Consider the following 27,541-nt stretch of genomic DNA (forward strand, 5'->3'; position numbering starts at 1 on the left):
ATTTAATACGCGTATCGAGTGATCGGTGTAAACTAGGCCAATGAAACTGCTACTTTTCTGTAAGAGCTGCAAGTTGATTGGCTTAAACCAAAACTTGGACACAGTTCTAGCATCGTGGACACCGGGCTTTAACTTCGGCGTAAATTGAGCCGTGTAAACGTAGCCATAAATCAACCTTTAGGCTGGGATTCATAAGTGTTGGGTACCTATTCTTGAAATTGTTTGTTATGAAACGGAATTCGTTTATGAACGAAAAGGTGAAGATTTCCCAGTTGACGCACCTTTCCGTTCATAAACAAATTCGTTTCATAACAAACGATTTCAAAAATATAGGTACCCAGGGGTGTGTTCCGATTCCCCACCTGGGCTGGGTTCGGATTCACCACCCGAGTGCCAAAAATCCTATAGTATATGTTACGTGCACTATAGATTTTCAGCACCTAGGTGGGGAATCGGAACGCACCCCTGGGTGCTGAAAATCTATAGTGCACGTGACATATACTATAGGATTTTTAGCATTCGGGTGGGAATCCGAATTGATCCGAACGCAGCCCAGAGTGTTAAGGCCCGGTCTACAATGGATGTCGTAACTGTCGTAAGTCGTGAGTCGTAAGAAATTGACCAATCATTAGTTGATTATTCTCCTCAAATTCGACTGTGTTTGGTCAATTTCTTACGATTAACGACTTACGACAGTTACGACATCCATTGTAGACCGGGCCTAAGAGCCACCGCACAAGACTCTCGTATTGTCACGTAGTGTAACGTAACGTGACTCAACGCACAAGAAACGTATCGGTTAAAGCGGGGAGCACACACTTCTGCACAACGCATAATGCGTAAGCATAAGAAAATTGATTGGTCCATACACATGTGCATAAGGAAATAGACCAATCAATTTTCTTATGCTTACGCATTATGCGTTGTGCAGAAGTGTATGCTCCCCGCTTAAGGCCTTCACACATAAAATCGCGTAAGGACGTAAAACGTAAGCGTAAGAAAATCGACCAATTCCAATCAAGTATTGTGCTGTCTGGAACCCCAGTAGGGGAAAATACTCGATTGGGATTAATCGATTTTCTTAACGCTTATCAAATGTCATTCAAATCTCCCGCGGTATGATAATCTAGATGTGATAACATTCATGTTGAAGAAAGACAGAAGTGAGATTTATCTGAGTTTTGATGTAAATGGAAAGCAACTAATGTGTGCGTTCCGGCAAGACACAACTGTTGCACAACTGTTGAGTTCGTCTTATCATCACTCTGCGTTAATTGGTTGGTTCTAAAAGTAAGAGCCAATCACGTTCGACTGCTACTGAGCGTCTTGGTCTGCTGAACACGACCAATCATCTGATTTCGAAATCCGCAGACTCGCGGCGGATCTTCGTATCGCGCATCATTCGAGCAAGATGGCGACGTCGTAGCCGCCGTTTTGAGGAAGAAGCGGGACTTTGCGGCGAGTTTACGCTACAGGAATCGTCAAAGTTTAGAGTAGTTTAGAGCAGTTCACAGCAGTTCAAACGCACAGATCGACTGGTCAGTTCTGTCATCGATCTCGCGACCGTCACGGTAACCCCTGGTAAACGCGATCAGCCTTTGCGGAACCACGGTACCATGTCGGACGAGAAGAAGGTAAACGCTCCCCCCCCCCCCCCGATCCAACCTAACCTATAATGCCGATTATTTACGATATACGTCGTGGCGTCTCCCGCGCGCAACTCACGACAATTGTCCTTTGTTTGTGCAGGAGACGAAGACGGAGTCGGAGCATATAAACCTGAAAGTGCTGGGTCAGGACAATGCGGTAGTCCAGTTTAAAATTAAGAAACACACACCTCTACGTAAACTGATGAATGCGTACTGCGACCGTGTAGTAAGTATTTACTTGGTATATCTTCCGTTTTATTTTTTTTTTTCTTATGTTTTTCTTATATATGTACCTTTAACACCACAATGCGGTTGTATAGCGCATGTGTATTTGTATTTATTCTTTAAAACTTTCTAATTTCTTTAATTGACCTCTTGTAAATCAAGTTGTATATGGAGTATATGGAGTCAGGATTGTATCTGAGACTTATCAAATGTCGGGTATGAATCAGAAGCTCTAATACAGAGCGTCACTCTTTTGATATCCCCATGAAATTGCAACTATGAATAGCTTTGTTCGTTGAGAGCTTTTAATGAGTTTTACATATTTTGAGATTGCTTTGCATGGAAGATATATATTTTTTTACATTATATTGAAGTGTATTGAATTGTAATATTTCCTAACACAATTTCTAACAATATTGTTATTATTGGTGCTGTTCTACAGGGCTTGGCGATAGCAGCAGTAAGATTTAGGTTTGATGGACAGCCCATAAATGAATTAGACACACCTACCACACTGGAAATGGAGGAAGGAGACACAATAGAAGTATATCAACAGCAGACCGGTGGTTTCTCGTGTTGAAACGCAATGCAGCGCGTTTACAAATGGACTAAATGAAATTTACCGTTCCAGCAGTGTTTATTAACAGAAAGCATGATTTATTTTTCTTTTGTTTATTTTCCTCTGCGCTCTGCGCGAGACTTCAATCCATTACATAATACGCGAGATTCACTTACGTGTACAATGTTTGATGCCTAATCTCGTTTTTATCTCATTGCTTTTTATCCATTGAGTATGATTACATATTTACTATTTCGAAATATTCGATATATTCTTTTGATATTTAAAGGTGTCCATTATGTCATCGATTGAAGTCTGTTTGGCCGAAATGGCCCTTTACTGTAAGTTTTAATACACATTCGAGTACAATCGTACACGCGATTTGGCGTGAAAATGCGAGTTTTTGTTACCGCCGAGAGAGAGAAAAGCGAAACACAAGTTATGTAAAGGGAACACCCATTACACCCATCGCCGTCAAGATCCTCTAAAAAATCTCGAGATTCCTCGTGTACATGAATTTTTACGTGAATATAACATTGTAATGACTTAACGACTTAGGCTGCGGTCCACTTGACGCTACAAATGTTTTGGAGCGTTCTTCTTCTCCTTCTTTCTTCATTGAAAGAAAAGAGAAGAGGAATGCTTCGAAGCATTTGTAGCGTCAAGTGGACCGCAGCCTTAATGCATTCTTTAGATATCCTCTTTCTATATTTGTAAAGGGTGTACAGGAGAATGGTATGTAGATTAAGGGCGTACATGTCCATGATGTGTGAGTAAGAAACTCTGCAAGGCTCTGGCTTTCGTCTGCTTCAGAAAACCGAATTTTGTACCCGTACTGTCATTATCTATAATTTCTACGTGGCCCACGTTACTTTGTACATGAACGAGAATAAATTGCACATTATCCTTTCTAAAAGAAAAAAAAAATCCGTCTTTTGACAAGCGGCTCTTCGCTGCTACATTCTTAATGCTGCAAGAGAGAAATCGATATAATTCGTTTTTTTTGTAAGCCGTATATATGCAATACATATTTTTATCAGGGTCTAAATATCGTTAATGTAAAGTGTATCTCGGATCCATTAATTATATTCGCTAAATGTAAGTTTTACATGAATGTAAAATACATGTATTTAAAGTGTTTGTGAAAATATAATTTAATTTTACACTCCAACTGTACGTGAGAGTAGCACAGATTTCAATGAAAAATTTAAAACGTATATCTCGCGATATATTTTTAATTTATTAATTTCTCCAGAAATATTTATTTACGGACTCAGATTTTCTTTAAGAATATTAACTAGAGAATATAAAGAAAGAAAATCTATGGAGTTTAAAGTATTAAATTAGAACGTATATTTGAATATGAGATAGAACGAGCTAAAGTAGGCTAGTAATTCAAATTTTAAAGACGAGTATCTGAACTTTGATTGGCTGACATTATAGATAAATATTTTAAATTTCCAAGATAGAAGTATTGAAGTGAGCTGCTAATTTAAATTTCAAGAATCTAGGGTAGGGGTTTTCTAACCTTTTTTGTCAAGAGAGCTATATTAAAATTTTTGCAGTAATCGGAGATTGGATAAGTTTTATTTTTTTAAATCTTTCAAAATTTCTTGGCGGGCCGAATAAACTTTCACGGGGGTCGGTTGGGGACCTCTAATCTAGGGTAATCATGATTTACAAAGTTCCTAGACATCGCTAGAACACAACGCGATTTTAATTTTAATTGATTCTACAGATGTCGCGACTTGCGACAAAGGAAAACCCGATTCGTTCTACGTATCTAGTATCCGTACGATCGGAGTTCCAGATAAATTCAGCGAGGTCGTGCTTTTGGTTATTAGTTGGTTCCCGTTTGTTTTGCGGATGGTTGATCATCGCGATGATATTTATGTAAACAAACTGCTGGACCGGGTTTCGTGCGCGAATCGCCGGTGCCGGGCATAATTCGCGTGAGGTAAGATCGATACTATTTTGCAAATTATGAGAGCGAATAAAAAAAGATGTTATTGTATTCTGATTTCGTGATTGACTTATAGAACTAGCGTACGTTCAGCAGGCAGACATTTATACGGGCTTTACATTGCAAAGGTTGAATTTACCGTTAAATCTCAACAAGGGAGAAATGGGGGATTCCGACGAGGAGAACGAGAAGGACTTGGCGTCTGGCCTCAACATCACTGGCTTCCTCTTTGGCAACATCGACGACAATGGTCAATTGGAGGATGATATCTTGGATCCTGAAGCTAAGCAACATCTAGCTTCACTCAGTCACCTTGGTCTGAGTTCGTTCATCAATGAGATGATGTCCAATGACAACAATGCCGAGGAGAAAGAGAACGGCAAAGCGGATGATAAGGAGGATCAAAACACAACTGTGAATGATACAGATGTGGATTACTTGGCAAAATCACCCACCGCACTAGATTTTTCGGATATAAATGAGTTAGCCGATGATACAAATGATGAGATCTGTTAGTAGCTGCATTGTGGTTTTGTATAGATGTCATATTTATATACAATTGATAATTATAGCATTAATGTAATGTTAAAATGTATATTATGCAGTAAACTATACACTATATTGGAGTATGCATTACCATGCTTAGCACCTGGGTAGCAAGAAGAAAAAGATGGATTGATTAGGGATTATTTCTATTTAACAAATTTTGATTAATCAATGGTTTTCTATTGTCCTTGAAGAGTACAGCAATAGAAAAAAAAACAGCTGGTTATAGTCTTCCATCTCTTTTCTCCCGTTTTCTTCTAGAATAGAGTTTACATTCCAGTATATAGTTGACTGATATTATGTGTCCCTATTTTCAATGATTAATGAAGAGTCATGAGTTTTAATATTTGTTTTTAGCTAAAAGTAATGGACTCGACAAGAAAGTTGACAAGGAGAATGCAGATTATGATGCCGACGATGAGGAGGTCATCAGCAAATCAGATACACAATTGATGCCACCTCCGCCAATACCAGAGGAGAAAGAGGCATTGACTGCAGAGGAAGCAGAGGCGGCGCGTCAACGTAAATTGGAGACGCCCCTCGCTTCCATGCTGCCATCCAAGTACGCTAATATCGACGTCACCGAATTGTTTCCAGACTTTCGCGCCAACAAAGTACTCAGATTCTCACGACTGTTCGGTCCAGGCAAGCCGAGCAGTCTGCCACAGATATGGAGAGGTGTGAGGAAGCGACGTAAGAAGAAAAAGCATCATGATGTCAGAGATTCTGATTCTGGCTCTGATCAGGATGACAAAAAGCCCAAATTTAAGGTATAATCTCTTCATATCAATCTCTTCTTTAGATCTGTGAAATTGCTAATTGCTATTGTTATTACACTGCTGAATACAGAGGGTTAATATTGCGTTATTTGTTTCAGGGTTGGATCATGCATTACGGTCCTGAGCCGAGCGCGGAAGCATGTCGCTCGGATGACGAAAACAAACTTCTGCGACCGGTAGAAGACAAGGAACAGACCGGTAAAACCGGCGAGAATGGAGAGAACGGTGACATGGGACCCAAAGTGGCTGACTGGAGATTTGGACCCGCGCAGTTGTGGTACGACATGCTGGAAGTTCCAGAAACTGGAGACGGGTTCAACTACGGCTTCAAGACGGTTGAAAAAGTGCGTTCTTATTATGTTGTGTTTAACATACTGATTACTATTGCGTAATTATCTTTAAACATTTATACTTTCTTGTTCTGAAATTAGGTGGAAGAGCAAGAAGGCGACAAACCAGAAACCCAAGATGAGGAGTTTGCTGATGACGCATTTTTGATGGTGTCCCAGTTGCATTGGGAAGATGATGTTGTCTGGAACGGAGATGACATAAAGCACAAGGTACAATTTTGTTAATAAAGCGGTCAGTATTATCACATGCTTGCCAAAAATAAGAAATAAATTTATTTCTTATTTAATAGGTAATGCAGAAGTTAAACAGTAAGAACAATGCTGCTGGCTGGGTGCCATCGAGCGGTAACAGAACCGCGCAAGCCTTCAGTCAGCCAGGAAAGGGTGCCCCGGTTAATGTAGCACCTAACGTTAGACTGGCCACTTCGCAAATTACAACGCCAATGCATATGCAATCTCAGAAGAATAAGATGAACATGGGTAAGGGAAATCAGCAACAACAGCGGGAGGAGGACGATACTTGGTATTCGATATTTCCGGTGGAAAATGAAGAGCTTGTTTATGGTTTATGGGAGGAAGAGGTCATTTGGGATCCTGAAAACATGAGAAAGATCCCAAAACCGAAGATACTTACATTGGATCCGAACGACGAGAACATAGTTCTAGGCATACCGGACGACATAGATCCCGCTCTTCTTCACAAGGATAATGGTCCGCAGCCCAAGGTAAAAATTCCGCATCCGCATGTCAAGAAGAGCAAACTACTGCTGGGCAAAGCGGGCGTCATCAACGTCCTTGAAGAAGACACACCTCCGCCACCGCCAAAGTCACCCGACCGAGATCCGTTTAACATATCAAATGACACGTATTACATGCCCAAGTCCTCAGAAACTACGTTGAGGCTGAAAGTCGGCGGCGGCAATTTGATACAACACAGCACTCCGGTAGTGGAGCTGCGCGTTCCTTTTGTACAAACGCACATGGGTCCAATGCGATTGAGAAACTTTCATAGGCCGCCGTTGCGAAGGTTCAGCCATGGGCCGTTGGCTCATCCAGGACCGCATGGTGTCTTGCCTCTACTAAAGCACATTAAGAAGAAAGCCAAGCAACGAGAGCAAGAAAGGATTGCTTCCGGTGGGGGCGATGTGTTCTTCATGAGAACACCTGAGGACTTAACCGGACGGGACGGCGAGTTGGTGCTCGTTGAGTTTTCAGAGGAACATCCACCGCTTATGAATCAGGTTGGCATGTGCTCCAAAGTGAAGAACTATTACAAGAGGAGGGCGGGCAAGGATCAGGGACCGCAGACGTACAGATACGGAGAGACGGCATACGCTCACACCAGCCCCTTCCTGGGAATTCTCACGCCTGGCCAAAGCATCCAGGCAGTCGAGAATAACATGTACAGAGCTCCCCTTTACGAGCACAAAATTCCCGAGACCGATTTCTTAGTTATAAGAACGAGGTAATTTGCCTTAATATACAATCATGTTTATATTCCTCCATTTTCTACGCTTGCCAATTTTTATATTATTTCTTGTGTACGGTCACCGGTAGGAATGCCTGGACATATACATATACATACGAAACATTACAGGATGTCCCAGGATTTAACCGACAAATTGCGGGAAGACATTCTACAAGTAAAAATAAGAAAAAAATGTTATATGAAGTTTAACTAGAAATGCCTTATTACAAAGTTATGAATAAATATTGAAATGGAACATAAAATAGGCAAAACTGGTCCTCTGATATTCGAGATCATCAGATTTAACGCCTCTTGATTTTTACTTATGAGAAATTAAAAGAAAAAGGTTTACAGTACAGAAGTAATCATATTGGCAACAAATATTGAAATAAAACATGAAATATAGATAACAACGGATTTTTCTACGTACAAAGTATGAATGAACCGACTTTTAGTAATGACAATTAGTAACGTATTTTAAAATGTCTGCATGACAATAGCACCTTGACATCGATGTAATACGAAACTTATTACAAATGCAACAAATTTCCTGAGAATTTTGTTGCATCTTACTAATTGAATTATTAATTCGTTGCATTAAATTTTCACGGGAAATTACTTCTGTACTGTAAACCTCATTTTTCAAAGTTCCCCGTAAGTAAAAATCAAGAAGCGGTGAATGGCGATCTCGGAGATCCATTTTTACCTATTTCATATTCCGTTTCAATATTTGTTTATAACCTTGTAATAAAGCATTTCTAGCCAAACTTCATATAACATTTTTTTTTTATTTCCACTTGTAGAATATCCCTGCAATTTGTCGGTTAAATCCTAGGGCACCTTGTGTATACATATACATATATCTATCGAAATGTTGTATTTATTTTCATTGATTTTGTAATCTTTCCAGACAGCAATATTATGTTAGAGAAGTGGACGCCTTGTTTGTTGCTGGACAGGAATGCCCACTTTACGAAGTTCCTGGACCTAACTCAAAAAGAGCAAACAACTTTGTACGAGATTTTCTACAGGTGTTCATATACAGATTGTTCTGGAAGTCACGCGATACTCCCCGACGAATTAAGATGGATGATATAAAGAAGGCCTTCCCATCTCACAGCGAGAGTAGCATCAGGAAGAGATTGAAGCTGTGCGCTGACTTTAAAAGAACCGGTGCGTAACCAATATCAAGTTGTTCGTTATTTTTTCTGCAATAAAAGCTGGAAGAAAGCAAAGTAAAAGTTGTATAAAAAAAGAGCGTTGTTGCTGTTATATTTCATTTCTAAACAAGTCTATAAACGTTTACATCACTCAGAAACCTTTTGATATTGAATAGGCATGGATTCCAATTGGTGGGTAATAAAACCGGACTTTAGATTGCCAACGGAGGAAGAGATCCGCGCTATGGTGTCGCCGGAGCAATGCTGCGCTTATTTCAGCATGATTGCGGCCGAACAGCGTCTAAAGGACGCCGGATACGGTGAGAAGTTTCTGTTCACTCCACAGGACGATGACGACGAGGATATGCAGCTAAAGATGGATGACGAGGTGAAGGTGGCACCATGGAACACGACGCGCGCATATATCCAAGCCATGAAAGGAAAGTGTTTACTGCAGTTGGCAGGTCCAGCCGATCCAACTGGGTGCGGTGAAGGCTTCTCTTATGTCAGAGTGCCGAATAAACCAACTATTAGCAAGGTTTGTTCTGACAAGTATCTATTAATTAAAAGTGTTATTCATATTAGAATAAATCATCATGAAATGTTGTTTCGGATAGGAAGAGCAAGAAGCTCAACCAAAAAGAACTGTAACTGGCACAGATGCAGACTTGAGGAGATTGTCCTTGAACAATGCAAAAGCGTTGCTGCGAAAGTTCGGCGTACCCGAGGAAGAGATTAAGAAGTTATCGCGTTGGGAAGTAATCGACGTAGTTCGAACTCTGTCGACAGAGAAAGCGAAAGCCGGTGAGGAGGGCATGACGAAGTTTTCACGTGGCAATCGTTTCTCTATCGCCGAACATCAAGAACGTTACAAGGAGGAGTGCCAACGAATCTTCGACTTGCAGAACCGCGTATTGTCGTCAAACGAAGTATTGAGCACAGACGAAGGCGAGAGCTCGGAAGAGGATAGCTCTGATATCGAGGAAATGGGTAAGAACATTGAGAATATGTTGTCGAACAAAAAGACCAGCACGCAGCTATCGCTGGAACGGGAGGAGCAACAGCGGCACGAGCTACGGAAGATGCTGATGGGCGAGGCGCAGGAGCAGGAGAGCAAGAAGGCCAAGGAGAGCAAAAAGAAGGACGACGAAGAGGATAGCCCGGTTAACAACTTCAATGCGCAGCAGGGTCGCGTATTAAAGATCTACCGCACGTTCCGTAATCCGGAGGGTAAGGAGTATACGCGAGTCGAGCTGGTGAGGAAGCCTGCTGTGATCGACACGTACATAAAGATCCGCAATTCGAAAGATGAGACGTTTATCAAGCAGTTCGCCACATTGGACGAGGCGCAGAAGGAAGAAATGAAGCGGGAGAAGCGTAGAATTCAGGAACAGTTGCGACGGATCAAACGGAATCAGGAGAGAGAACGTATGTTGGGTGGGCCGCCGATAGTGAACGGCAGCAGCATCAACAATTCGAGCAACAACATATTCGATCGCAGCAACACTAACACCCCGACTACCACTTCCTCAACTAGTATCCTTCCATTCTGTAATTTCCAATCCTCTACTTCCTCCACCCCCGCACCCAAACATCCTAAACCGGAGGTATCGCCTCCCAAGCGCAAAAAGCCTAAACTCAAGCCAGATCTGAAGCTTAAGTGCGGCGCTTGTGGCAACGTTGGTCACATGCGTACCAACAAGGCCTGTCCGCTCTACCAGAACAGCATTGCCACAGCACCGGTTAACGTTGCGATGACCGAGGAACAGGAGGAGGAAATTGAAAAGCAGCTAAATACCGACGATCAGGATCTAGTTAATGTCGATGGCACTAAGGTGAAGCTATCCTCGAAACTTATCAAGGTGAGTTGATGGCTATTGAAAATTTAATGACAGGGGCTCAATCTGAGGAATATTCATATCAATTACGGAATCCGAAGAATCTAAAATGAGCTGATCAAAATCTATGGTTTATTTTAGCATGCCGAGGAGATGAAGAGACGTACATTGTTGCTCAAAGTGCCGAAGGAGGCGGTGAATTCGAAGAAACGCAGGAAACCGCCCACAGATGACCACTGCGATTATTTGAAACGCCACCAAAGGCCGGTTAACAGGCGTAGGACTGACCCAGTTGTCGTAATGTCAACAATGTTGGAAAGCATTCTGAACGAGATGAGGGATTTGCCCGATGTGCAACCATTCCTGTTTCCAGTCAATGCTAAAGTAAAAGCTATTTTAACTTACGAGATTAAACTAAAAACTTCGATTGTGAATCGAATTGAAATAATATTAAATTTCAATTATAAGAGCTTTATATATATAAGTTTATATAAATATATAAAAGTATATATAAAAATTTAAACAGAATATTTGTGTAGTGGAAATATCTTAAAAATCGAAAAATATTTTTTTACGAATATATATCAATCGTGCTATTATTTGTCATCAGGTAGTCCCCGATTATCACAAGATCATACAGCGACCCATGGATCTGCAGACCATACGTGAAAATCTGAGAATGAAAAAATATCAAAGCAGAGAAGAATTCCTGGCGGATGTCAATCAGATCGTGGAGAACTCGACACTCTATAACGGAACGAAGAGTTCGTTGACTGTAGCCGCCAGGAGAATGTTGGATACGTGCGTCGAGAGGCTCGGTGAAAAGGAGGATCGTTTGATGAGGCTGGAGAAAGCAATCAATCCTCTTCTTGACGACAATGACCAAGTTGCCCTCACCTTCATCTTGGACAACGTTGTCAATAACAAATTGAAATCCATGACAGAAGTATGGCCGTTCATGAAACCTGTGAATAAAAAAATGGTGAAGGATTATTACAGTATTGTCAAGAGGCCGATGGACCTAGAAACAATATCTAAAAAAGTTTCTGGTAAGAAATTTTAATTTGTTAATGTATAAAAGATATAGATTTGTATGCTTGTAATTTATTTTCTTGAAAGTAATTTATCTATTTTTAAAACCCTTTCAGCGCACAAATACCACAGTCGTAACGAATTTCTTAGAGATATCGAACAGATTTTGGAGAATTGCACGCTTTATAATGGCAAGGAATCTCCGCTCACAAATAAAGCGGAGTTGCTGGTTAAAGTGTGTAAAGACACATTAGACGAGGTATAAATGTTTTTATGTTAATTAGATGAAAAAAAGTTATTAAGAGTTCTTAAAAATAAGAATAAGGAATTACTGGAATAGTTACAAACAATGATGAACTTTGTTTTAGTACGATGAACATCTAACGCAACTAGAGAACAATATAGTGCTCGTGCAAAAACGGGCGATGGAACAAGCGGACATAGATTCCTCGTGGCTTTGTCCGGATGAGGAAAACTATACTATCACAGAACCTGAATACAGAGGCGTAAGGATTATGTTTATTCTTATGTTTACTGAGCGTATATATTTCTTGCTTATAATTCACATTTTATTATTTCGTTACTTAATCTCCGCTTTTTCGATGCTCGACGTCTTCAATTTCTACATTTTATTCAATATTGAAATTTTCTTCAGAGTCAGACCAGTTCTCCGGAAAATCCATTTGGCAAATCAAATATGGATGACTTCGATTTTGTCGATGTAGAAGGAGACATGGAAGCGGATATGGATAGAAACTCGAAAAAGAAAGATGTACTCGAAGAAGGTAAAGCAGTATAATCCTAATTTTATTTTGTATCTATCGGAGTTTGATTAACAGTCTTTCTTTCTGTTACAGATCTTCAATTCTCCAGTGAAGATGAGTTCGATGAAGTGCCATTCGGCACAGACGAACATTCCGAGCAAAACGAAACGGAGGCACTGGAATTAAGTGAAGTCAGAGAAGAAGGTGTCGTATTAGCGGACGATGATAGTCAGCAAGCCGCCGAGGCGATGGTCCAGTTAGGCAACGTCGGTTTTTATATGGGCGAACAGCAGCTGCTTCAACAAGGTAAGAAGACAAAATTTCAAGTAATCAATAATTGATTTTCCTATCGCTTTGCTTGATAATCTACTCTTTTGAAGAAAATAGAAACCATACAGGAATATAGATAATTCAAGAGAAACCTATTACTATTTTTAATCGCGCGTAAACGAACGGTTTCAAGAAATACGAGGTATAACTCTTCAAAAATAAAACGACTTTTTCATTGGATTGTTTGCTCGATAATAAAGTTGTATCAATTTTTCGTTGACTCGTAAATTTTGACTTTCCACTCGTAGATGAGAGCATGGACGTCGATCCAAATTACGATCCGTCAGACTTCCTGTTGGCTGGTTTACCGACCAGAGACGATAAAGGCGAAAATAAGATCCAGGACGACTTGGCCGTTTCCGAAAGCGACGATGACGCCGAAAACACTACATTAAAGCAGGAAGTAGAAGAGCAGAATCAGCAGCAACAGCTGCCGCAACCGGACGAGGACGTCGGCGGTGATTTGTGGTTCTAAATACGAAAGCTTTGTTACATTTGTTAAAATAATATGCGAGTACCGTGTATTTAATATATTTAATAATGGGTTAGAGATATAGTTAAAGACTCGCGAATTCTTAAGTCCACTTTGTAAAATCGAGAATTTTGGGACGTACTCTTCGTACATTATGTGCATAAATGTATAGGAACTTGTAAATATAGAATAAAGTATTGTTTTTTATCTATGGACGTGTACCGCTATATTATATCGCTGTACTTATGTAAATAATATTTATTATAGACGTCGTTATTACTTATAGATCTTTTTATCGCGCTATTTTAAATTTAATACGTCGGCAAGAATAGGAGACAGGTAATATGAACATTAAAATTGTGGACTGGTAATTACACTGAAAAACATCACAACACGAATCTTTTAATACGAGGGGTAAGCTGCAATTTCACGTTTCTATTATAATCTTCCAAAAAAATTGAAAGTTGAATTTTAACCCGCATAAAATATTTTGGTTTTATTATTCCATATTTTTATAAATTTCAGTCTCTTCTACGTATTATATATAATATTATTCATATATTATTGCTCTCTATTATATTTCTATTTTTAATATCTCGTATTTCGTTTTTTAGGAACTCCGGCTTCTGTCACATTTCTCTTAAAATCTAAGCAACTTTGTATCGATTCTACGAATGATCACCGATGAAGAACTCGCACGAAGAATGGATGATATCTCTAAGAGCTTCTCGTCGACTGTTTTGCACTCCCCGGCGCTGCAGGATAAGACTTTGGATAAGATAACGATGATCGTTAGAAATGCGACGAAGAAGCAATTGCAGTCTCGCCATCCTCGCGCACTTGTCACGTGCCTCCTGAGGATCCTGTTGCACTATGAGAGCGTGCTGCACATGGATGGGTTTTGCGAATGGAAACGTCGACGGAAGTTCAGAGTCGCTCGAGACTGCTACCACTCCCTGCTGAAGAGCTACCTGCCGGAGAAGTCGCGGGAAGTTGTAGAGACGATCGTGGAAGCCGTCTACCACGAGCGACTCTGGAAATTCGAGACGTTCTGTTTCGAAGTGATGTACAGTCTACTGGACGTCAGTCCTGTTAGCGTCGGGCTGATCATCCACGCAGTCTGGAACAAGTTAACGCTACCGGAGATCGGCGTCGAGGACGCCCGCGGCCTCGTCAGAGTATTGTACGAGCTCCTTGACGTGTATGTGTGGCCGGCAACGCAGGATACAGTGGCGACGATAGAGAGGATGCTCGGGCTCTTTCACGCCAGCATCATCGCACGATTGACAACCATTTCCGACTCTTCTTCCTCCGCTTCCTTGGCGCCATTGCCGCCGCCACCGCTCGCAAGCCTCAAGAAGGGTTTGGAAGTTTGCCTGAGAAACACCATGAAGCATCTGTCGAATGATCAGCTACTGGTGGTCGTGCAGCACATGTGCTCGTGGACAGTAGCCGCAGGCACAACTGATGAATTCGTTCTGGAGTTTGGCAGCACCCTGGAATTTGCCGCTTATACGCATCAGGCGGATCTGTATGAGCAGACACTCACGCCGACGATCTTCCCGCTGTTAATGCGAATGGTGGGCTCGTCCAGTCGGTTGACCAGCCTTCTGGGCAACCGGGTGCTTCAGTACTTGATGGACCGCAAGGACAACCGTGCGATCTTCGACACGCCTAGAATCTTTTTCGAGCACACGCGTCTCTACCTGCGTGTCGCACAGTGTCGCAAAGAAGACAGGCTGTTCTTCAAGCTGCACCGCGAATTGCTGCACGACAGCCTGTTGAAGAGTCTGATAAACCACATGGACTCAAGGATGAATCTCGAAACGACGTACTGCACGGTGTGTCTGATTGCCGTCGAGGTACCATGCGGCTTCACGGCCGCTGCCCTGGTTTGCCTCGCAATGAACCTGCAGGAGATCATCCTGCAGCAGCAGAATAATCGCGTGGAGGTAGCCTGCCACGTGCACGCTACGATCATCTCCATTATGTCCCTCATCTGCTGGATACACAAGGCCGAAGTGTTCTACAGCTACGTGAACAGGATCGTGATGGAAAGGGCGCAGTGGGCGCCGCATCTGAACCCTCCCATCCAGTCCCAGTATAACTTTGCGTTGCATCACGTTCTCTGGAACAAGCCGGAGCTGTTCTTCATCGACTGGGAGGCGCGCTACGGCCTCTGGAAATGCTTCCGTCTCACCGACAGCCATGACGGCACTTCATTAATCGTTTGATATAAGCTCCACAAATCGAATGTGATTTCTGAAATAAATCAGGATTTCACAGATCTCTCTCTTCGAGACCAACTCTATTATATTTCGAATGAAGAAAGATCAATGGAAAGGTTAGAAATTATTTAGGGCACTCTGAATTTAAATATTGGAGAGGAAGAATGAAGAATTATATCTTACAATGTAAATAGATATTAGTAATAGGTATTAATAGAGAGATTATTGTGCAATAACAGACTAGTTCTGTTGTTATTTGTATCTTACTTTATAAGACGTTTGTAGAAAGTTACATTGATGCCCAGTTGAGCCTGTTGAATTATATGATAATTCATATACAGGGTGATTGAGGAGGAATCTGCAATATTCCGGGAGGTGATAGTATTGATGATTCTAAACAAAAAGGGTCATATGAACATATCCTATTCCTAACGGTTACCGAGATATTCTGGTTATAACGTGAAAAGGCAAAGAACGTCTCGTTCTCTACCATCAGCCTTAGTTGTTGTTGCACGACCGAATATCAAACGACTGACAGTACTGAAAACTGAAGAAGGTGGTGTAAACGTTGTCAGTCTTTGTCTTTCATTTCTATCCCTCCATACGCATGGTGCTTTTTTCACGTTATAACTAGAATATCTCGGTAATCAGTAGGAATAGGACCCATGTTCATATGACCCTTTTTGCTTAGACTCATCAATACTATCACCTCCCGGAATATTGCAGATTCCTCCTCAATCACTCTGTATTATATTATATGAATATAACTATGGCTGCGGTCCACTTGACGCTACAAATGCTTCGAAGCATTCCTCTTCTCTTTTCTTTCAATGAAGAAAGAAGGAGAAGAAGAACGCTCCAAAGCATTTGTAGCGTCAAGTGGACCGCAGCTTATATTGTGTATAATTAAAGCTAAAATATATACAGTGTGTTATTTCGTATGCCAATTATCTCCGCCAATTACCCCCCAAAAATGTAGGTTTTTATTTAAAAAATTTGACTTGGGCCCTACTGGGCTCAACACGGGTCTCGGACCCAAAATCTAATAAGATCGTCTATTGGCCTCCATTGAACCCTTTAACTTTTTTTTATCTGAAACATTTTTCCAATAAACCAATACTTTCTGATTGTGAGATAATTAGCGGAGATAATTGGCATATGAAATAAAACTCATCCTGTATTGTATATATATTATATATGTGTGTTTGTGTAAAATATGTAAATATCGTTGTATATATCATATCTCGACCGCATTGTTATTGGTCATTGTTGGTTGCGGCGCCATTGCGCGAGATTGCACGCGTCGCCATCTCGGAGCGCGACGAAGATCGCATGATTTATGGCGCACCGCTTTTGTAATTCGCGCATATCGAAGTGACTCAGGCCTCTGCGCGCGGGACCGCGTTCTAAACTGTCCTGATTGCGTCTTGCACAGTCTTGCATCTTGCACCTTGCAGCTACTACTCCTACGGTGCTCGAACGATCAGTCAGGCCTCGAATACTTGAAGTGCAGCTCTATACTTGCGATATAAACGATCTGACAATGTTATAGAGCAGTGTCGAAAGCATTGTCAGTTAATTAGTTTCGTCGTCATCGTTATAGTCATCGTCGCGGGGAGGATTCTTGTTAAAGGTTAACTTCCTCCGCTTGTAAACACGGAATCATCGAAGGTAAAGAAATTGTGGTTACTGTACCGAAGGATAACGTTATCTAGTTTTAAACGACACAAGTGTAATATAGCATAGTGTAATATAGCAGTTCATGCATTGACAATCGTAATGACAGTGCGTCATAGGTAGTTATAGAAGCAGCCTGATGCGGCACTCGCGAATTCTCTAGGCTATCTAACGTTCTCTTGCTTTTCTACCGAGTATACGAGATGTCTTTCACGTAGGAACAATGTCTGACGAACAATTCTCCTTGGTGTGGAACAGCTTCCCCACAAACTTGTCTTCGGGTTTGTACACTTTGCTGACAGACGAGCACCTTGTGGACGTCACGTTGGCCGCCGAAGGTCAGATCCTGCGAGCCCACAAGCTGATATTGTCGGTCTGCAGCACGTATTTCCGAGAGCTTTTCAAGGTATATTATTCTAGTAGTGACGGTTGTGCGAGCGCTTCTGCTGAAGCTCCAGTGATTTGTTGTACACAGGGAAACTCATGCAAGCATCCTATTGTCATCCTGAAAGATGTCAATTATCGAGATTTGTCAGCTATGCTGCATTTCATGTATCAAGGGGAGGTCAATATCAAGCAGGAGGATATTGCTGGTTTTTTGAAAGTTGCAGAGGCTCTACAAATAAAAGGACTGACTACAGAAGCAGATGAGGTTCGTTATACGGCTGGAATTATTTTTGCAAAGATAGAGAGTGCTTTGGGAAAGTGCTAATGTTAAAGTAACAATGTGTGGAATGTGAGAAAGAGTGCTATTACTTATAAAAGTTGTTACTCTTTTTCCAAATCAATTTCTATATAAACTCGAATAAAATATATTGAGAATGTGCAGTGCTTTTACAGAGCTGATTGTTGCATTGCAGAGATTCAGAGAAAGTCTTGGGAAGAATGACGAGGACTTTGAGGATCGTGATTTCTATGAGATGGAGAGGGACAAATGCGATCCCAGCGGTACGGATGAAAACGTTTCCACATTTGGCAGGCTGACGCATATTGTGAAAGAACAGTCGACAACGAGGCAGAGCACTTCGACAGACGATATCTCGATGAGAGAAAGACCATTTACCGTACAAACATCAACTGTCACTGACACTTGCCACTGGCAAAGTTGCACTGAAGCCGACTACAATGCTCCGGACGCACGGACGGCATTCAGCGAGAGAAGCAGAAGTACGGATGCGCCGTGCGAAGAACAGCCGTTGGATTGCACGTCCGACGTGAGTCAGCCACAGTCAACCAAGCACGAACCGCTGGATTACACGATGGACACGGACACGGATTCGGGATACAGATACACGGCGGAAAAAATACTCTATACCGGCAACGAGAACGTGCCGAAACAAGGTAGTGATTCTCCCCCCATCCTGTCGGCATCTCGTGTACTTTAAAGACAACGCTAACGGTAGATCGAATGACGTCGTCGGAACGTCATCCGGAGCTGAAACGCCCTTCGGCAAAGAGAAAAGTTTGCTGTACCAGCAGTATCGGCGCCCCAAAGGTTTGACGCACTCAAGTCTTGCCACGGATAGATGTGTACTTTGTTATTGAGACTCATTATCACATGTTTGATTGCGACGCAAGCTCCTAAGCACTTTTACGTACTGAATAATTAACCCCCGGTATTTCTAGCGTGGACATTTTTGATCTCATTGCCATCCTTCCAACAAGCGACTTGGTTTCTCTATCAAATTTCTAACGCATTACGATTTAGCAAGGAATATGGTCATTTATCACATGTAAAATCAGTTCGTTGAACCGCAACGCCGGGGGTTAAAGTCAATTTAATCTCTGTGATCAACGCAATATCACGTTTGCATGTTCACGCGAATGGGTGTTTCAAATCCGAGCAAACGATGTTCCTCGAATTATACTCTGCATAAGTTCATCAGGCACCTCATCTCATCGGTCATGAATGTCTAGAGAAAGCGATGTTATCTTACAGATATCACGCCAGATACGCAGTTAGTTCCCTACAATCAGAATTCACAAACTCAGCCGTTCGGTACGTTTTACACTTCTACCGCATTTCGCTTGTCGTTCACATTCTTCAACTTGTTCAGCAGCATGTACGGAGAGAGAACCAATTCGCAAGATACTTTTTTTGCAGGCGGATCATATATTGGCTAGTTTCATATCCCAGTACTCGTGAATTGGTTCTACGCTGACGATGGTCTTATCCTCTGTTTCTTTTTAAATCGCAAAACTATGCGTTCTCATGCTAATTTGTCACTTATCTCTTTAGATGATGACTCGACTGTATAATGAATGAAGCAATTTTGTTACAGGAAAAATACAAATTGCATCATTCACCTTTTTTATATTTATCTTTTTATATTTTATATTTTTATATTTATCAATCTTTAAATGTAAATATACAAGTCATACCTCGCCTTCTTTTATCGTATAAGTTATTTTCCGATGTCTCAGAAGTCGCATCTCTGCTATGCACATTGCTTATAAGTATATTAGATTGGTGCAAACTTTTGGTTGTCGCTTCCCTATCAAACTTTGTATTAAATAAAATTAGGAAACTTGAGTTCTTTGAAGATGGAATTAAAAGTTTTCTCTGTACATGAAAGAGGGAAGCCTATGATCTTGCTTCCACTTTACTGAAATTGCGTTTTTAATTTTATTTGACAAATACAAGTCTTTCGCAGCAATCTAATATTTCTCTCTCTCTTTCTTTCTCTCTCTCTCTCTCTCTCTCCTCTCTCTCCCCCTCTCTCTCCCCCTCTCTCTCTCTCTCTCTCTCTCTCTCCCTCTCTCTCTCTCTCTTTCTCTCTTTTTCTTATACATTTATGTACATCCTATTTAACACTCATCTTTCACACTCTTTATGTAGTTCCGTGATAGCTTTATCGAATCGAACGCATCTTTGATATTCTCTCACATCTTTCTCGCCAGGTCTGAGCGACACGGCGACTTATCCGAGTGATTTCACGTATGAGACGGCGAATTCCAGCAATAAGGGACGACGTACCGTCAAGGGTATCCCCGGCAGCAGCTTACCGTTGGAGACAACGTTACGTGTCGTTTCAGAGCTGGGACCGACGTTGCGCATGGAGCATGGCAAGGTAATACGTATGTACGCGTGCCCGTGGTGCTTGCGTCAGTTCACGCGCAAGGAGAACCTCAAGCTCCACGTCCGTTATATTCACGGCCCGCTTGAAAGTCTCACGTGTAAGCTTTGTGGTAATAAATATAAGAACAGTAACAGTCTGCGTGTACACTCCTACCTCTATCACAACGCCAAACGGGATAAGGGCAGCAAATCGCTGGCAGCCGGCGACGACGGTGTCAGCGTCGACGGCGATGGCGGTACCGGCGACAGCGGCGGTGACGGCATGTGAAGGGACAGTTGTCTCGGGAAGGTCTCCCTTCAACATGCCCGCCGAGAAAGGGCAACGAAGATTAACGAATGCTAACGAGACGGAGAGCGACGAGCTGCGACTGAAATTTATTATATTTATACTTGCGCACCATGCTACAACTCGCACAATCTAGACATAAGAAGTACTATTTCTATACGATGCTAAATGAGCGTGAGGTTTTTAGAAATAAAGCGCCTTATTGTACACGTTCTTGCAGAGCTATCTACCCTTTCCATCTACCGTCCGATATTCATCACTCCCACATCTTTTTCCGAAATTCATCGTCATTCTCACGATATGTGCGGGCGAATTAATACGAGTATTTATCGAGTACATTACTTCGTGTGTACAACCATTGCGGTGCAATCGCGAATATATGGGAATAAGTACCCATCTACAATAGGTGTTTTAAGCCCTAAGCCCTAAGAAATTGACCAATCACAGTCAACTATTCTCCTCAAATTCAACTGTGATTGAACAATTTCTTAAGGCTTAGGGCTTAAAACACCTATTGTAGACCGGTACTAAATATATATGGAAAAATTCAAAGGTCTCGTACAGCTTGGGCTTCTGGCAGTTTTTCTTAATTCTATATTCTCGTATTTTTCTTTTCAGGACAATTACATATTTTAAAACATTGTATCAATTCTAGTACATAGCATAAATGGATCGATCAATGCGGTAATTTTAATACGTATTACAAATAATTCATCGAACATACTGTAAAAAAATGGCAGTACATTTCGATTTCATCGCAACACATTCCATGCAATTCGAAGTACCTATATTACGATTTTCAAAATATTAAAATCATCGGACATAAAACGAGATAATCAAAATAATAAATTGCATACGTTTAACGTCGTAAAATAAAATTTCTAAGATCTTTCAGATATATATTAGATATAGAAAAATGATCGAATGTTGCATTGTGTGATATTTTCCTCATATTTTTAACGTAATCGAAAAAATTATCGATTTCTACGATGTTTCCGCAACACTAATAATGAGATTATAAATGTCGAATAGAACAAGAAAGAATTAAGGAGAACATGAAGCACGCGGTATAGGTATCCAACAAGTGTGAGAACAAAGAATGTTTCGAAGTCTGCTATTGGTGACAAGCGCCTGAATGTTATTGGTCGAAATACACGTGTCACGAAGCATGCTTTACACGTGCGTTGTCTCTTGGCGAGCTGCTAGCCTACTAAATCTGTTGCTTTAACAATTTTCAAGTTTTTTTAACACTTTAAACTGCCAAGAAAGCTAACTGTTTTATATTGTATCTGTATACATTTTTTATTCATTATTTGTTTTTATCATTCATATATGACCTATTATACGTACATAATTTATTAGTTTGACCGGCTTATGTACCGTTCGTACTCATCGGTTTTAGTCAGTATCCAGACCACCGATTTTTAATATAGTACGCTGGCGATTTTTCCACGAAAAACGAAGCATAATACTGGAATGAAGAACAGAAGACAGGCCTATGATTAGCGCAATGTTCATAAATCATATTTTGATTAGGCAAGTTTAATAAAGTTTACGAGAGATTCTTTTTGTAATAAATATGTCATCTATTGACGAAAAAGTAAAACATAAATTGAAGAGTTACATCATACGACAACATCAACGGAAGCAGCAGCAAGGTATACCGTTTTATTTGATTTTGTGTTTGTATTTTTGCCTTTTATATATTTTATTTCGGAACAGAAAATAAAGAGCAAACTCCAAACGCAGAAAGGTGTGAAATAGAGAGAAAAATCTGCTATGTGCAAAGGACGATTTCCGAACTAGAGAAGGAGAGACGTATGTTGATCCAGGAATTCAAGCAGGTATTGAATGAGGAGATCGAAATTGAAAAACGACGATATATATGGAGAGAATGAGGTTCGTACGCCGATTAAGATTCCTGTTCACTCACAACTATTATCTCAGATTGTGACGTCAGAAGTGAAAAAATATACAATAAAAATTCTTACTAAATATATTTAAATGGAAATATGTTTCAATAAAGCAACACTTACAATCGATGGAACCGACTTGTAAAATATACCGAAAATTAATTTTTTGTTTCGGGGAGGAATTAAATCATATTTATTTCTATATATTATTAATTTGACAGTTGTTATTAGCTGTGAACATAGCTTATTTCGTTTTTGATTATACATAATTAATTAACGAAACAAAAGGAGAGTTTTCGGTATATTTTACAAGTAAGTTCTATCGATTGTAAGTATTGTTTTATTAAAACGTATTTCCATTTTAATATTTAGCAAAATTTTTACTGTATATTTTCTCGCTTCTGACGTCACAATCTGAGTAGTGATGAGTGAACAGGAACCTTAAAATATCATTGCAAGATATCAAGTTTAACAATCATAGAATTATAATATGATTTTGACTTTTTAGTGCTTGCTTTGAAGACTCAACGATGGAAAATGGTTATGTGTGAAAGTAAGAACAAGAATCATCACATTCACCAGTGAATGCGTCTATGAGTAGAAAATGCTTTTTATATTTTAATTTTAAACTTTATGTATTCTATTTGTTGGATATCGTGTTTTTAATACGATTAAATATATCAACATATATGTGAGATTTTCCAACGATTGAACCAAATAAGAATACTAGTGATGTATTATTGCTCAAGCAGAGGGGCTCTTTATAAGCCAGTTTCAGACAGACAAATGATAGAAATAAAGTATTGTATACCAAAAGGAAATACGCCATGAGATTAATTGTATTTATTCGCGGATCATTATCATCAATGGCTCTACAGTTCAAGATCGAGTAGGTCGAGCCATGGCCTTCTGAAGTTTGGCCTTCAGGTTTCTTAACAGTAATTTTTAAGGGGGCAGGTTGTTAGTCTAGGCACCCAACTCTCAGTTTAGAAAACTAGCAATCACTATTATGGGGGGATACACATAGCAGTTGCCAGTTGCTATGTGTGGATCAACAGCTTAACGTCTCTTCCGAAAGACGGAGCCCAGTTTCTCCGCACGAGAGCCCCCCTTTATTTCTCGTACGGAGGGTGTAGTTTATAATATTAAAATTTCTGTGATCAGGCGGACTCAAACCTGGTTTTCCGTGGTTACAAGTCTGATACCCTACGCTAGACTGTCATCCCGATTTTTTGTTCGCGGATAGATATTCTAAAAAAGAAAGAAATATGATTTCTAGATTGAAATGAAATATGTAAGGATAAATTGCAGAATATCGCTTTACATTCTCACACTCACAAGATATCCAATCCTGGCATCCGATATTATCGCACTCTTCATATTCGACAGATATTATACAAAATACAAATGTTACAATTAATTGGTGAAACTAAACGAACATTGAGAAACTGTGCGAAGATTTAGCCCGCAGTAGCGTTAATGATGCACGGCGGCGTAAAACGCACGTAGCGTATGGTATTCCAAATGTTGACATATGTCGAAGACAGCGTGATCGCTATACCAATCATTACTATGAAGCAGCCGAAGTAATTAATCATCCTTTCCAGATTCCATAATTTCTTCCTCTTTGCAACCGTTCCTGCGGTCTCCTCTTGCGGATCACCTGTAGACCTGATTCGACTTCCGATTGGCTCTGCAGCATCGATAAGAAGCGGCTGGTCCTCCCGACGAGTTTTGGTCATTGGAATTTGAGTGGCTTCGTCCCTGCGTTCGCCCTCGTAACAATCAGCGGACTCGCCGCTCAAATGTGAATTTATCTCGTCATCCAAGTCGTCGAAGTAGAGATACGTGTAGCTAGTAAAAATTCAATATTAAAATTAAATATTAAAACGCTAAATGTAGGTCGAATGGATTTAACAAAGATAACATGCTTTGGAAAAATAAGTTTTTCAATTTACATATAGAGTTAATTAATAAAAAAAAGTATTTAGATATATCTAAGCATTCGATACCTGCGAGGATTATTTGTGGCACTCAGGAAACCGTAGTAAATTGAACGGGAATGAACTTCGGGATCCATCAAATGTTGCTCTTCGCCGTTAAGTCTTTTGCGAGAACCTGAATAAATCCGTCCCTCGACAGTTGGTACATGATTCGATTTTTTCTTTAAAGCTAATGCTCGAGTGTATATTAGAGGTGGTAAAACAAAGACCAATGATCCGGTTAACGAGCCACCGATCAGAGCCATAACGATGTCGAATCGCGATACCGATTCGCCTACAACCACGCTGAGAAAAACTACCGCCGATCTCATGGCGCATCGTTTCCATCCGAAAGCTGATTCAACATAATAGTAGGGTAAATTAATTATGGTTTTAATTAAATCACAGTTAAATGTAAAGTTTCTTTACTTCTTTGCACGCTCCATTGATCCTCCAGATGTTGAAAGAGTGCCGAGTAGCCAATTACGCTGGAGAAGCATAACTGAAGAGCGGCTAATAGAATGGCGATATTTGCAATCGATCCGGATGGCACACCCTCAAGAATATTGGCAGTCGTATTGCCGCCGTATTTCCACACGGCTAGGCAAGTGGTAATGGTGAACAACGATCCGCTTGCTATTGTAAACAAAAATTAATGTAAGGAATATGCTAACAGAGAGAGGAGTTGCAAGAAAAGAAAACGCTCGGAGCTATAAAATATTATTTCAATATTGAGGAAGTAGATGCGAAATTATTTAAGATTATAAAAAGTGGAAATTTGAATAAATGGAAGAAAAATATTTTATATTGTGACTCCGCCCCGAAGTATACAGAGACAAAATACAAGAAATAATTTTTTCCGCTATTTCTTACCCATGAAAGAAAAGAAGATGGCTTTATCGATGTCTCGAGGACTGCGCATATCAACCTGTATCGTCATTAAAGTAGGATGCACATCGAACTGAAAGGCTAGCATACCATATCTGAAAATTCGTTCAAGTAATTATTAAATAATTAATTAATAGATCGTTTGATTTGGCAAATTTATACTTAATATTATACTATAATATTAATTATTTTATGATGTACTTTGACTATGGAAAAAGCTCTCGCTAAATGCATATTTGTGTGATACAGGAATTGCACGTACCCGGAAATAAATTTATCCCACGTCGGGGAAGTGACAATTGGTGCGACATCAGATGTTCGGTCATCAGTTATAATGCTCCACCACGTTAATATCGCTGTTAAAGCGACCGTTATACTAGAGCACGTTGCGATCCATCTATAATAATTCAATAAATAGTATTCATTTCCGGGGTATACAAATTATAATAATGAAAAACAGTTTATTGACTTACTTCATGTCTCGCGGACTGCCCAGCCACATTAACGGGCAAAGTAAAAGGCCGACTATCAACAGCCAATAACAGAAGGAAAGATCAAAACGCTGTCCCGATATCTTGAGCCCGAACAGATGCAAGTTCTGTGAAGCTGAAAAATCATTTGCGTTTAACAAAATTATTATATGCAGGATATATCTCAGAATATCTTAGAAAAGTTTATTAAAAAATGCAATATAAAGAGGATATTCTTCTTTGCATTCGTTCAACGTATCAACGATGTCGAGCGCAAAGAACAAATTTTTGAACGGAATAAAAATTATTGTTACTTGTGTTTTAATGCATGAGTATAATTGCAAGGTACCCATTTACCTACCGACTAACAAATTCGGGATCCCGCAACCAAAAACTGTCAGATCCAAAAGCAGAGTAACGATGGATCGTGCGCGCTGCCCCATCGTTAATTCCGTCACAGCGGCGAGAGGATAGCTGCAATTTTAATTATATATCTAGACGTAAAATCTACATTTTTAAATGTCTTATTGGAAAACATTGAAGAATCTAATAGAAAGGTGTCTAAGAGAAATTTGTACAGACATGCGTACAGTTTTTAAATGTGTTATTCTAGATGGACGGTGGAGAGATACCGATTTTTTCGTGAAATCTGTGGATCCAGAGCAGTCGCGATAATCCATGATCTCCCCAACAGAATGGCCGTATAAATTTGCAAACCAAGAACAATAAGCACCAAAGGGATTCCGTACAGTCCTAATAACAAGTACACATATTTTTTCAACAAGTACATATTACATTCCATCCTTCTTTGTGTATTAATATATGTCCAATTTTTTCATTCCAAGGATTATATCTATCAACAAAACGGAATATAGGAAACCATTAACAAACGAACAATTTGTGCTTGGCGCTTTTATCGATAGATTAATACAGGAATCAATAATTATTACGCGATACTCTTTATTTTAATTAACATTAACTTATCGCTATATATAATGTCATCGTAAATATACAATCGTTACAAACACTCGTCGCAATCAAGCAAGCCTCTCTTTCGTTATACAGAGCTTCTCGTATAAATTCCTCTTTTATTTCTGGTAAATATTTTTAATTCATAATTGAGAAAGATCACAGAGATTTCTCAGGATGTTCGGTATTCTTGCAAAATATTCCATATCGTGAGAAACTTCTCTTAGCCCGATAAAAATTGCAGCGAGATCTCACCGCACTGGACAATCGATCGTGGTAACGCGATTATCGGGAATACGCCGAAAATATCGACGATGCACAGAGTGGCGAAGAGCAACGACAGCCCCGAATTCCCGTCCTTCCACAACGTTGCGCTTTTGGGATCCATGTCGCTCGCTGCGATGTCACGGTACTGAGACACATAATGTTCAACGTGGTAAGAATCTGGACCGGTTTTCGCCGCGATACGCACCGTACCGCAGCACCGAGGTAACCCGATACCGTATCGAACACGAGTGACTTAGCCCGGACTTGAGAGCTACGAAGAAGACCTACAATGTATATGACTTTTGTATTTAGCAAGCTATCGTAGACTAGACGATAGAATGTACTCGAAATGCTGTGTTTTACTTCGAATAATATAGTGGTTGTCATTCTTGATGTCACAACTATTTATTTTAAAAGCGAGTTAGAGTTAAAATTATACCGAGTGAATATACACTTTTTCTTCTATCATATGCTTCGTATTTCCGCATTTATTTGATCCTTATCTATATTTGTATATGTGTATTTGTATTTCAAGATATTGTCAGTGATTTCATCAATTTCTATCTTTACTATCTTTGGATTTATTTGTAACGAGAATATTGAAGCTTGTGACTTGATATACTCCAAGTCATAAGAATGATCGTTGT

At 40.2% G+C, this 27,541-nt stretch overlaps 5 protein-coding genes across 8 annotated transcripts; 4 read left to right on the top strand and 1 right to left on the bottom strand.

The window, feature by feature from the left end:
* The first annotated feature begins 1,396 nt into the window (after positions 1 to 1,396).
* Sumo (Small ubiquitin like modifier) lies at positions 1,397 to 3,604 on the top strand. The gene is made up of 3 exons (XM_071698137.1): positions 1,397 to 1,634; positions 1,750 to 1,875; positions 2,317 to 3,604. The coding sequence occupies exons 1-3, from the start codon at positions 1,617 to 1,619 to the stop codon at positions 2,452 to 2,454; spliced, it is 282 nt and encodes a 93-aa protein (XP_071554238.1). The 5' UTR covers positions 1,397 to 1,616; the 3' UTR covers positions 2,455 to 3,604.
* A 625-nt stretch (positions 3,605 to 4,229) lies between these two features.
* On the top strand, positions 4,230 to 13,346 carry Taf1 (TATA-box binding protein associated factor 1). 2 transcript variants are annotated; one of them, XM_071698138.1, is made up of 16 exons: positions 4,230 to 4,390; positions 4,473 to 4,907; positions 5,300 to 5,712; positions 5,820 to 6,065; positions 6,153 to 6,281; positions 6,362 to 7,536; positions 8,450 to 8,712; positions 8,876 to 9,237; positions 9,317 to 10,561; positions 10,679 to 10,921; positions 11,148 to 11,586; positions 11,686 to 11,828; positions 11,938 to 12,075; positions 12,225 to 12,354; positions 12,427 to 12,639; positions 12,912 to 13,346. In XM_071698138.1, the coding sequence occupies exons 2-16, from the start codon at positions 4,559 to 4,561 to the stop codon at positions 13,136 to 13,138; spliced, it is 5,715 nt and encodes a 1,904-aa protein (XP_071554239.1). In that variant the 5' UTR covers positions 4,230 to 4,390; positions 4,473 to 4,558; the 3' UTR covers positions 13,139 to 13,346. The 2 variants fall into 2 exon arrangements, with proteins under 2 accessions (XP_071554239.1, XP_071554240.1); XM_071698139.1 differs by having other exon boundaries at positions 4,237 to 4,390; positions 4,525 to 4,907.
* Positions 13,347 to 13,769: 423 nt separating this feature from the next.
* Positions 13,770 to 15,416, top strand: LOC139768195 (uncharacterized). Its single transcript, XM_071698140.1, has one exon. The coding sequence runs from the start codon at positions 13,810 to 13,812 to the stop codon at positions 15,367 to 15,369; it is 1,560 nt and encodes a 519-aa protein (XP_071554241.1). The 5' UTR covers positions 13,770 to 13,809; the 3' UTR covers positions 15,370 to 15,416.
* Positions 15,417 to 16,274: 858 nt separating this feature from the next.
* LOC139768196 (uncharacterized) lies at positions 16,275 to 20,614 on the top strand. 3 transcript variants are annotated; one of them, XM_071698142.1, is made up of 6 exons: positions 16,296 to 17,034; positions 17,259 to 17,446; positions 17,516 to 17,692; positions 17,901 to 18,381; positions 18,980 to 19,039; positions 19,942 to 20,614. In XM_071698142.1, the coding sequence occupies exons 2-6, from the start codon at positions 17,264 to 17,266 to the stop codon at positions 20,385 to 20,387; spliced, it is 1,347 nt and encodes a 448-aa protein (XP_071554243.1). In that variant the 5' UTR covers positions 16,296 to 17,034; positions 17,259 to 17,263; the 3' UTR covers positions 20,388 to 20,614. The 3 variants fall into 3 exon arrangements, with proteins under 3 accessions (XP_071554242.1, XP_071554243.1, XP_071554244.1); XM_071698141.1 differs by having other exon boundaries at positions 16,275 to 17,034; positions 17,259 to 17,692; XM_071698143.1 differs by lacking the exon at positions 18,980 to 19,039 and having other exon boundaries at positions 16,303 to 17,034.
* Positions 20,615 to 23,675: 3,061 nt separating this feature from the next.
* Positions 23,676 to 27,416, bottom strand: Mah (solute carrier family member mahogany). Its single transcript, XM_071698144.1, has 9 exons — positions 26,883 to 27,416; positions 26,291 to 26,411; positions 26,020 to 26,132; positions 25,662 to 25,794; positions 25,451 to 25,585; positions 25,174 to 25,283; positions 24,730 to 24,936; positions 24,331 to 24,655; positions 23,676 to 24,172 (listed from the first exon to the last, which is right to left on the bottom strand). The coding sequence occupies exons 1-9, from the start codon at positions 27,013 to 27,015 to the stop codon at positions 23,779 to 23,781; spliced, it is 1,671 nt and encodes a 556-aa protein (XP_071554245.1). The 5' UTR covers positions 27,016 to 27,416; the 3' UTR covers positions 23,676 to 23,778.
* Between the last annotated feature and the right edge of the window lie 125 nt (positions 27,417 to 27,541).

Source organism: Temnothorax nylanderi, unplaced genomic scaffold (assembly GCF_030848795.1).
Source record: "Temnothorax nylanderi isolate EJ_2023f unplaced genomic scaffold, tnyl_v1.0 TNYL_tig0015_pilon, whole genome shotgun sequence".
NCBI classification, from domain to species: Eukaryota; Metazoa; Arthropoda; class Insecta; order Hymenoptera; family Formicidae; genus Temnothorax; species Temnothorax nylanderi.

Coding starts and splice junctions, on each gene's coding strand:
- Sumo (XM_071698137.1), top strand. Junction 1,876..2,316: donor ATGCGTACTGCGACCGTGTA/GTAAGTATTTAC, acceptor GCTGTTCTACAG/GGCTTGGCGATAGCAGCAGT.
- Taf1 (XM_071698138.1), top strand. CDS start 4,559: ATGGGGGATTCCGACGAGGAGAACGAGAAGGACTTGGCGTCTGGCCTC. Junction 5,713..5,819: donor ACAAAAAGCCCAAATTTAAG/GTATAATCTCTT, acceptor TATTTGTTTCAG/GGTTGGATCATGCATTACGG. Junction 7,537..8,449: donor TTCTTAGTTATAAGAACGAG/GTAATTTGCCTT, acceptor TAATCTTTCCAG/ACAGCAATATTATGTTAGAG.
- LOC139768195 (XM_071698140.1), top strand. CDS start 13,810: ATGATCACCGATGAAGAACTCGCACGAAGAATGGATGATATCTCTAAG.
- LOC139768196 (XM_071698141.1), top strand. CDS start 17,264: ATGTCTGACGAACAATTCTCCTTGGTGTGGAACAGCTTCCCCACAAAC. Junction 17,693..17,900: donor TGACTACAGAAGCAGATGAG/GTTCGTTATACG, acceptor GTTGCATTGCAG/AGATTCAGAGAAAGTCTTGG. Junction 18,382..18,979: donor CGAGAACGTGCCGAAACAAG/GTAGTGATTCTC, acceptor GTTATCTTACAG/ATATCACGCCAGATACGCAG.
- Mah (XM_071698144.1), bottom strand. CDS start 27,015: ATGGATCCCAAAAGCGCAACGTTGTGGAAGGACGGGAATTCGGGGCTG. Junction 26,133..26,290: donor CAGATTTCACGAAAAAATCG/GTATCTCTCCAC, acceptor TTAAAATTGCAG/CTATCCTCTCGCCGCTGTGA. Junction 25,586..25,661: donor GGCAGTCCGCGAGACATGAA/GTAAGTCAATAA, acceptor GAATTATTATAG/ATGGATCGCAACGTGCTCTA.